Source organism: Nomascus leucogenys, chromosome 2 (assembly GCF_006542625.1).
Source record: "Nomascus leucogenys isolate Asia chromosome 2, Asia_NLE_v1, whole genome shotgun sequence".
NCBI lineage: Eukaryota > Metazoa > Chordata > Mammalia > Primates > Hylobatidae > Nomascus > Nomascus leucogenys.
Genome location: NC_044382.1, coordinates 155,394,593 through 155,405,128, shown reverse-complemented (window position 1 = coordinate 155,405,128; position 10,536 = coordinate 155,394,593). Strand labels below are relative to the sequence as shown.

The 10,536-nt window shown below is 50.0% G+C and overlaps 1 protein-coding gene across 2 annotated transcripts; it reads right to left on the bottom strand.

Moving 5' to 3' along the window:
• Positions 1-872: 872 nt before the first annotated feature.
• Positions 873-10,004, bottom strand: ZNF778 (zinc finger protein 778). 2 transcript variants are annotated; one of them, XM_030820479.1, is made up of 6 exons: positions 9,599-10,004; positions 8,524-8,615; positions 7,501-7,627; positions 5,241-5,324; positions 4,502-4,578; positions 873-3,138 (listed from the first exon to the last, which is right to left on the bottom strand). In XM_030820479.1, exons 1-6 carry the CDS (start codon positions 9,777-9,779, stop codon positions 1,273-1,275), a joined length of 2,427 nt encoding a protein of 808 aa, XP_030676339.1. In that variant the 5' UTR covers positions 9,780-10,004; the 3' UTR covers positions 873-1,272. The 2 variants fall into 2 exon arrangements, with proteins under 2 accessions (XP_030676339.1, XP_030676345.1); XM_030820485.1 differs by lacking the exon at positions 8,524-8,615.
• Between the last annotated feature and the right edge of the window lie 532 nt (positions 10,005-10,536).

Sequence of the window (10,536 nt, the reverse complement as noted above, 5' to 3'; positions counted from 1 at the left end):
CTGCTCACAGAATCCCATCTGAGTCCTCAAGACTAACCAACCAGAGCCTACGCTGCTCACAGAATCCCATCTGAGTCCTCAAGACTAACCAACCAGAGCCTACGCTGCTCACAGAATCCCATCTGAGTCCTCAAGACTAACCAACCAGAGCCTACACTGCTCACAGAATCACATGTGAGTCCTCAAGACTAACCAACCAGAGCCTACACTGCTCACAGAATCCCATCTGATCCTCAAGACTAACCAACCAGAGCCTACACTGCTCACAGAATCACATGTGAGGCCTCAAGACTAACCAACCAGAGCCTACACTGCTCACAGAATCCCATCTGAGTCCTCAAGACTAACCAACCAGAGCCTACACTGCTCACAGAATCCCATCTGAGTCCTCAAGACTAACCAACCAGAGCCTACGCTGCTCACAGAATCCCATCTGAGTCCTCAAGACTAACCAACCAGAGCCTACGCTGCTCACAGAATCACATCTGAGTCCTCAAGACTAACCAACCAGAGCCTACACTGCTCACAGAATCCCATCTGAGTCCTCAAGACTAACCAACCAGAGCCTACGCTGCTCACAGAATCCCATCTGAGTCCTCAAGACTAACCAACCAGAGCCTACGCTGCTCACACAGGATCACATCTGAGTCCTCAAGGCCCACTGTTAGCCAGGCTGCAACTTGGACACTGTAGCAACCAGACTGGAGGATTTCTACAGGGAACAGAGTCCTCACTCCAAGAATCATCAGTGCAGCATCATAAAGGTTCAAAATACGTCTACAGAACCCCCAGAAAGATATGTCTCAAGTTAGCCCACAAGGTTTTAGCACACAGGGAAGCGATTCCTATCTTCCGTACATTCACAACACTTCAAGTGTCAATCACCACGTTTAATACTAAAGGTTGAGGAAAGATGTAATGTAAAAAATGACTTCCCAACAATTCTCACCCTCCTAAGGTTTTTCTCCATTGTGAGATCACAAGGGATCATCAAAGTACTGAGCAGAACAGCAACAATGCTGCTAAGTATCACACATCAGTAGGGTTCTCTCCACTGGATACCTTCCATATTTAGCAAGACCTCAGAGAACACTGAGGGCTTTCTCTGTGTCTGCCACGTAGGGCTTCAGGGTGAGTTCCTGCCTGCTGGGTTGTGATGAGATGCTGATGGCCCAGCCACATTCCTCAAGTCATGGGCATCTGGAGAATGAGAGGCCTTTCACGTCTTCAACGTGAATGAGTGTAGCTGACAGCTTCCCCACATTCCTTACATTAGTAAGGTTTCTCATCTGTGTGAATTTGAGCGTGATGGTTAAGGCATGAGGAATTCTTAAAAGATCTTCCACAGTCCTTACATACAAAAAGCTGCTCTTCAGTGTAAGTTTTTAAATGTTCTTTTAGTAGGTAAAACTTATTGTATGCTTTCCCACATTCCTTACATTTATAGGGTTTCTGCCCAGTGTGAATTCTTCCATGTTTACGCAGGTGAGAGGAGGCACGGAAGGCTTTCCCACACTCGTTACATATATAAGGTTTCTCTCCTGTGTGAGTCCTTCTGTGCTCGATAAGGTGTGAGGAGGAAGCAAAGGCTTTCCCACACTCCTTACATATGTAGGGTTTCTCGCCGGTGTGGGTTCTTATGTGCACAATAAGGTGTGAGGACGTGGTGAAGGCCTTTCCGCATACTTTACATTCATAAGGCTTCTCTCCAGTGTGAGTTCGTATGTGCTCGGTTAGGCTTGAAGAAACAGTGAAGGTTTTCCCACAGTCCTTACATTCATAAGGTTTTATTCCAGTGTGAATCTGCACGTGCTTATTCAGGCACGAGGAATTTCTGAAGGATTTCCCGCATACCGTACATATGAAGGGCTTCTCCTCTGTGTGAGTTTTCACATGCTCATTCAGTAGATAAACCCTATTGTAGGCTTTCCCGCAGTCCTTACATTCATAGGGCTTCTCCCCGGTGTGTGTCCGCGTGTGTTTAGTGAGGCCTGAGCGCCCCGTGAAGGCTTTGCCACACTGCTTACATTCGTAGGGTTTCTCTCCGGTATGGATTCTCGCATGCTCAGTCAGGCTTGAAGAAACAGTGAAGGATTTCCCACAATCTTTACATTCATACGGTTTCTCTCCAGTGTGAGTCCTTATGTGCTCGGTAAGGCCTGAGGACGTACAGAAGGCTTTCCCGCAGTCCTTACACATGTATGGCTTCTCGCCCGTGTGCGTTCGTACATGTCTAGTAAGGCCACAGCGCACAGTGAAGGCCTTCCCACAGTAGCTGCATGTATAGGGTTTTATTCCAGTGTGAATTCGAACATGATTATTAAGGCATGAGGAATTTCTAAAATATTTTCCACAAACCACACATGCAAAGGGCTTCTCCCTCGTATGAGTTTTTACATGTTCATTCGGCAGATAAAACCCACCGCAGGCTTTCCCACAGTCCTTACATTCATAGGGCTTCTGTCCAGGATCTGTTTGGACGTGTTTAGAAAGACCTGAGCATGCAGTGAAGGCTTTTCCGCATTCTTTACATTCATAGGGTTTCTCTGTAGCATGAATTCTCACATGTTGAGCTAGGCTGGAAGAAACAGGGGAGGCTCTTCCACATTCTTCCAATTCACAGGGCTTCTCCCCAGTGTGGACTCGCACGTGACTAGTAAGGTAGGCAGTGTATCTAAAGGCCTTCCCACATTCCCCACATAGGTGCGGATTCCCGACGGCATGCATTTCAACAGGTGTGGCACAGCCTGTGGAGTGAGTGAGAGCTTTCCCACACTGCTTCAATTTCCATGTTCCTTCTCTGTTGTGACTTCCCGCACGTGCCTGAAGGTATGACTGATTAAGGAATGCTTCCCCACAGTCGCGGCAGTCAAGAGATCTGTCCCGAGTGCATGCTTGCTGGTAAATAACATTTGGAGTAGGGCTGAAGACTTTTCCACACTGACCCAACACAGAAAATTGCTCTATTTCGAACAAGGTTTTCTGGCATGGAATAAGAAAGTCTTTTTCATAATGATTAGACACACAACTGTCTCCTGTATTTTGAGTTCTCACGTGTGTGCTGAGGCCTGAGTGTTCACTGAAAGCTTCTCCGCACTGCGTGCAGTCACAAAGCTGCCCTCCGTTGTGGCTTCGCGCCTGTTGGTGAAGAATGAGTGGTGGTCAGGGGGTTGCTGCGGCTGATTCATAGATCTCACCCAGCTCAAGACAGAGTATGACGATGATGATTATGATTTTTGCCACTTTCATAACATGCAAGCAGCTCCTGCCCTATAGATGTCTTTCAAGTCAAACGAGGAGCCCAACTGCAAGAATCCTGTGCCACCAGGATGGGCGTGGTGGCTCACGCCTGTAATCCCAGAACTTTGGGAGGCTGAGGCGGGCAGATCACCTGAGGTCAGGAGTTCAAGACCAGCCTGACCAACATGGAGAAACCCTGTCTCTATTAAAAATACAAAATTAGGCTGGGCGCAGTGGCTCACGCTTGTAATCCCAGCACTTTGGGAGGCCGAGGCGGGTGGATCACGAGGTCAGGAGATCGAGACCACGGTGAAACCCCGTCTCTACTAAAAATACAAAAAAAAATTAGCCGGGTGTGGTGGCGGGTGCCTGTAGTCCCAGCTACTCGGAGAGGCTGAGGCAGGAGAATGGCGTGAACCCGGGAGGCGGAGCTTACAGTGAGCCGAGATTGCGCCACTGCACTCCAGCCTGGGCGACAGAGCAAGACTCCGTCTCAAAAAAAAAAAAAAAAAAAAAAAAACAAAATTAACCAGGCATGGTGGCACATGGCTGTAATCCCAGCTACTGAGGAGGCTGAGGCAGGAGAATGCCTTGAACCAGGGAGGCAGAGGTTGCGGTGAGCTGAGACTGCACCATGGCATTCCAGCCTGGGCAATAAGAGCAAAACTCCATGTCAAAAAAAAAGAATCGCCCAGGCTCAATGGCTCACTCCTGTAGTCCCAGCACTGTGGGAGGCTGAGGTGGGAGGATCACGAGGTCAAGAGATCGAGACCATCCTGAGTAACATGGTGAAATCCCGTCTCTACTAAAAATACAAAAATCAGCTGGGCGTGGTGGCAAACGCCTCTAGTTCCAGCTACTTGGGAGGCTGAGGCAGGACACTCACTTGAACCCAGGAGGCGGAGGTTGCAGTGAGCCGAGATCGTGCCACTGCGCTCCAGCCTGGTGATGGAGTGAGACTTCATCTCAAAAGAAAGAATCCTGTGCCATCTGCTCTAACTTCGAAAAGTCTGTGCGCACAAAACAGCTCTGCAATCTCAAGACCTCGTCACGTGTGTGCTGACGCATGTCTGAAGCACCAAGTTTCGAGACAGGATGAGGTCCTCCCAAATTCCGCACATTCAGAGTGTTCTCCACAGACAACCCCCGCCTGAGTGGATCCTCCTTCTCTAAATTCTCTCAATCTTGCTCATTTTCTACAGTGGAATTCCCAATCTTTTATGAGCGTGATAAATAAAAAGATCTCTCTTGTTAATCTTACCGTCTGCGTCTCATTTGATGTTCTCAACCAAGATCTATCCTGCCAAAGCGCTGGCCCTTTGGTTTTAAGTCGCCATTCTGAAAAGAAAAAAAATGACCTAAAAACCATCAAACTCATTGGTATTTGTTTTCATAAAAGACATGGCAGAAAAAAAATAAAGCAAAGATAGATTTGAGGAGTTTGGCCATGTGTAAAATTTGGAATCACAGGAACTGGGAGTCATAATTTAGAAGATTTTAAAATACATTTGGTCCATAAAAAACAAATGTGAGGTGAACAGAAACAGTATTATCAATGAAAGAAAGCAGGAAAGATCTGGACAAAGGGCATACATTAAAAACACAAACTCGGCCAGCCATGGTGGCACGCACCTGTAATCCCAGCTACTCAGGAGGCTGAGGCAGAAGAACTGAGTGAACCCAGGAGGCGGAGTTTGCAGTGAGCCAAGACTGCACCACTACACTCCAGCCTGGGCAACAGAGCAAGACTCCGTCTCAAAAAAAAAAAAAACAAAAACCCACAAACTCAAAGAACAGAAGACCAGGTTTTTTATGAGATCACAGGAAAGGGAAAGTCCAGATCAGATGGAAAATAAGGAATTATGGGAAGCTCAGGATACCCCAGAACTTTTGAGTCCAACGGCCTCATGTTCTTGCCAGAATGCATCTTAAAACGTACACTCATGATCCTTCCACAGCCGCTAAACTTGACATTGACCAGGGGTGCCCTTCACACTTACCTTGGAGAACTCCTCTCCGCCCTGCCCTCAACTCCTCTTCCTCCTCCAGCCAACAGATCACATTGGGTTTGAACAGGTCGTGTCCTGTACACAGGGAAAGAGACATCATGGAAGAGGCTCAGGAGGGGATGACAAACCTACCCATGAACAGGAACTACACTTCGTTTATTTATTTTTTTTTTTTGAGACGGAGTCTCGTGCTGTTGCCCAGGCTGGAGTGCAGTGGCGCAATCTCGGCTCACTGCAACGTCTGCGTCCTGGGTTCAAGTGATTCTCCTGCCTCAGCCTCCCAAGTAGCTGGGACTACAGGTGCCCGCCACCATGCCTGGCTAGTTTTTTGTATTTTTAGTAGGGATGAGGTTTCACTGTGTTGGTCAGAATGGTCTCAATCTCCTGACCTCATGATCCGCCTGCCCTGGCCTCTCAAAAGTGCTAGGATTACAGGCATGAGCCACGGCGTCCGGCCACCCAGAGTGCTGGGATTACAGGCGTGAGCCACCTCACGCAGCCTCCCAAAGTGTTGGGATTACAGGCGTGAGCCACCACGTCCGGCCTCCCAGAGTGCTGGGATTATAGCCCTGAGCCACCGCACCCGGCCTCCCAGAGTGCTGGGATTACAGCCCTGAGCCACCGCACCCGGCCTCCCAGAGTGCTGGGATTACAGCCCTGAGCCACCGCGCCTGGCCTCCTAGAGTGCTGGGATTACAGCCCTGAGCCACCACGTCCGGCCTCCTAGAGTGCTGGGATTACAGGCGTGAGCCACTGCGCCCGGCCTCCCAGAGTGCTGGGATTACAGCCCTGAGCCACCGCGCCTGGCCTCCTAGAGTGCTGGGATTACAGCCCTGAGCCACCGCGTCCGGCCTCCTAGAGTGCTGGGATTACAGGCGTGAGCCACTGCGCCCGGCCGCCTAGAGTGCTGGGATTACAGCCCTGAGCCACTGTGCCTGGCCTCCTAGAGTGCTTGGATTACAGCCCTGAGCCACCACACCTGGCCTCCCAGAGTGTTGGGATTACAGCCCTGAGCCACCGCGCCCGGCCTCCCAGAGTGCTGGGATTACAGCCCTGAGCCACCACGTCCGGCCTCCTAGAGTGCTGGGATTACAGCCCTGAGCCACTGCACCCGGCCTCTCACAGTGCTGGGATTACAGCCCTGAGCCACCGCGCCCGGCCTCCTAGAGTGCTGGGATTACAGCCCTGAGCCACTGTGCCTGGCCTCCCAGAGTGCTGGGATTACAGCTCTGAGCCACCGCGCCCGGCCTCCCAGAGTGCTGGGGTTACAGCCCTGAGCCACTGCACCCGGCCAGGAACATTTCTCTTGTTTGAGACGAGTCTCGCTCTGTCACTCAGGCTGGAGTGCGGTGGCGCGATCTCGGCTCACTGCAACCTCTGCCTCTTGGGTTCAAGTGATTCTCCTGCTTCAGCCTCCCAAGTAGCTGGGACTACAGGCACCCGCCACCAGGCCTGGCTTTTTTGTATTTTTAGTAGAGATGGGGTTTCACCGTGTTAGCCAGGATGGTCTCGACCTCCTGAACTCGTGATCTGCCCGCCCCGGGCCTCCCAAAGTGCTGGGATTACAGGCGTGAGCCACCGTGTCCAGCCTCCCAAAGTGCTGGGATTACAGGCGTGAGCCACCATGCCCGGCCAGGAACTACATTTTTTTTTTTTTTTTTTGAGATGGAGTCTCGCTCTCTTGGACAGGCTGGAGTGCAGTGGCATGCCAGGAACTACATTTCTAAAGAATGCAGTTAAATTGTTTCAAAAAGGCTCAAAGTGCAAATACTCCATCCTTCTATGCCCCAAAGAAACTGGTTCTCTCTGATTCCTGAAGCCCACATTCAGGCTTAAATATACATGTAAAAACCACAAGGACTCTTATTCAAATAGGAAATAACAGAAGTGCAAAAAGAGATCTTCATTCACTTGGGAAACGACTACCCAGTGGTTCTCAGTCTTAGAGTGAATTGGCATCATCAGGAGGGCTTGTTAAAGCAGAGATGACAGGCCCACCCCCAGTAGACATTCTGATCCAATGTGTCACAGGTGAAGTCTGAGAATGCATGTTTCTAGATGAGTGACAGTGATGCTACTGACCCCAGGACCACATTCTGGAAACGACCACACTAGCATCAAGCCCATTAGTGCAGTCGTTACATCTGTTACTTCCCATGGTACTCGGCTTTGCCATCACCAACCCTGGAACACAGTAAGGACACATCATGTATTGGTTCCACAGAGTTGCAAAGGACGGTGGCAGCCTCACCTACTGAGGCCAGGTTCTCGTAGTTTTCCAGCATCACATCTCTGTAGAGGTCTCTCTGAGATGGGTCCAGTAAAGTCCATTCCTCCTGGGTGAAGTCCACAGCCACGTCGTCAAAGGTCACCAAGTCCTAAATCATCACACATGATGGTTGGAGCCTTTCAGCGTGTCCATCAATATTCACTGGAGAATGAGAAAGCGGGGCCCTACGCCTACATGGGACTGTGAGGCCTCCTACTGTCTACTCTATGGCCCAATGGTCCTGGGAACGCTTCTCTGCCCACACACACGCACTGTCGATGTCCTCCAGTCACACGGCCGGAACGGCACCACTAACGTGAACTTCTCTCACCACACACACTGGGCGCTCCCCTCGCCTTATGTTCCTCTTTGAGCACACTACAAACAAGTGATAACTCGTGATGTGGAAATAAGTTCCCAGAGAGGACACTTTTCCCTTCCTTACCATGTGTCAGAGCACTCAGCAAAATAAGAAACATGCATTTGGCACAAGGGTCAAAATAATGAGTAAAGTTGAGGCTGGGTGCAGTGGCACAAGCCTGTAATCCCAGCACTTTGGGAGGCCAAAGCGGGTCGATCACCTGAGATCAGGAGTTCAAGACCAGCCTGGCCAACATGGCAAAACCCCGTCTCTACTAAAAATACAAAAATTAGCCAGGCGTGGTGGCAGGCACTTGTAATCCCAGCTACTTAGGAGGCTGAGGCAGGCGAATTGCTTGAACCTGGGAGGCAGAGGTTGCAGTGAGCCAAGACTGCGCCACTGCTCTCCAGTCTGGGTGACAAAGCAAGACTCCGTCTCAAAAAAAAAAAAAAAAAAAAGTAACACTGAAATACGGGGATGATTTTCACAGTAACACCTGACCAGCCAGGCTCTTCTCCCTGGGGGCATTCAACTAGGGACTCGGTCCTTGAGCGAGGCTGTGGAGACAAGCCTCCTCAGACAGAAACGTATCTATCTGCTGAATACCAGTATGTTATTTTAAGAAAAATATAGTTTTGGCATACCTGATAACAATTTATCAGACAGCCAGCCACCATCCCTGCTGCCTGTGTCTGTTCTTCATGAAGGCAGATTGAGTCCCTAGAAACATGACCTCCTAAAAAACAAAGAAGGCAAGAAGGCATGAGAACACAGAGCTGACCCTAATTCCACACTCACGGACCCGGAAGTCATTCCATCCTAGCAGGAAATTATCATGTACTCCTGCACACTCAGGAAAACACACACACACACACACACACACACACACAGACATACAGTGCCAGGGAATTCCCACGTACTCTTGCACACTCAGGAAAACACACACAGTCATACAGTGCCTCAGGAAAAACACACACACAACACACACAGCCATACACTGCCTCAGGAAAACACACACACACACACACACACACACACACACAGCCATACAGTGCCTCAGGAAACACACACACACACACAGCCATACAGTGCCTCAGGAAAAACACACACACACACACACACACAGCCCTACAGTGCCCAGGAAAACACACACACACACACACACACACACACAGCCATACAGTGCCTCAGGAAACACACACACACACACACACACACCCATACAGTGCCTCAGGAAACACACACGCACACACACACAGCCATACAGTGCCTCAGGAAACACACACACACACACACCCCCATACAGTGCCTCAGGAAACACACACACACACACACAGCCATACAGTGCCCCAGGAAAAGACACACACACAGCCATACAGTGCCAAGGTAGTCTGTCTCGCCTGGTGACACAAAAGGTCTGTGAGCTATGCTGCTCACCGGGAAATGGTAACAGGCTCCTATTGCAGATATGGAACTGTACGCCTTGAGAAATGTGACTCTTCATTTGCCCGTGGTGAGAAAACTCATGAAGCAGTTTACACATCATCCCTCCCCAAAGCACACCCCCTGGGGCTGACTTACAGGCCAGCGTTCTCTGGCTCACTCCAGCAGCTGCAACAGGAACCCGGAGCATGACTACTCAGGCCCCGTCCATGGGACTCACACTGTGTACCAGGACCTAGAGCAGAGGCTCTGAGAAGGAGCCCCACCAGGACTTACCGTGGGCCAGGTCAGGGGCTGCCATCCTGAGAGGCTGATGGAAGCGTCTGAATGCTCCTCTCCTGAAGCCAAGGCCACTGCAGGGCAGCTTTGTGAATCTATGTGGAAGGTGCGGTCTCCATCCCTCCTGACCCAGAGATGGCTGGATCCCTATTTCCCAGCAACCATAAAGAAGAAGCATTACTTCCCAGTTATTAAACCTCACGCATTGGCATCTTTCTGCACATGATATATGTGAAAGCCACCATATCCAGTTTACTCTGTTGAGGACTAGTAATATGCATCTCACCTACTGAAGAGCAGAATATTGGTCAGAAGACACAGCAGAAGCCTTATTTAATTATCAAAACGGCCATTCACAGATTTCACCCGTGTTTATACCTAAAACAGCCTGGATTCAGATAACACGAACTGGTCCACATCATCCACTTAGGAAGTGGTGAACCACGACGGTTAGTTGGTACAGGTTCAACCGTCTCGTCACAGGTTTTTTTTGTTTGTTTTTGAGACGGAGTCTTGCTGTCACCCAGGCTGGAGTGCAGTGGCACGATCTCGGCTCACTGCAACCTCTGCCTCCCAGGTTCAAGCAATTCTCCTGCCTCAGCCTCCCAAGTAGCTGGGACTACAGGCGCGTGCCACCATACCGAGCTAATTTTTTGTATTTTTAGCAGAGGTGGGGTTTCACCATGTTAGCCAGGATGGTCTTGATCTCCTGACCTTGTGATCTGCCCACCTCGGCCTTCCAAAATGCTGGGATTACAGGCGTGAGCCACCGCACCCCGCCCCGGTCTCGTCAGTTTGTACTCCTGAGTCTGTGGTCACTCCCCAGCAGGACAAAGGTAGGTCTACAGCTGTACTTTCTTATTCTACCGATGAGGTGACTAAAACAGTAAAGTTTCACATGTCAGAAAAACATGTCCATTCTCCTTGTATAAACT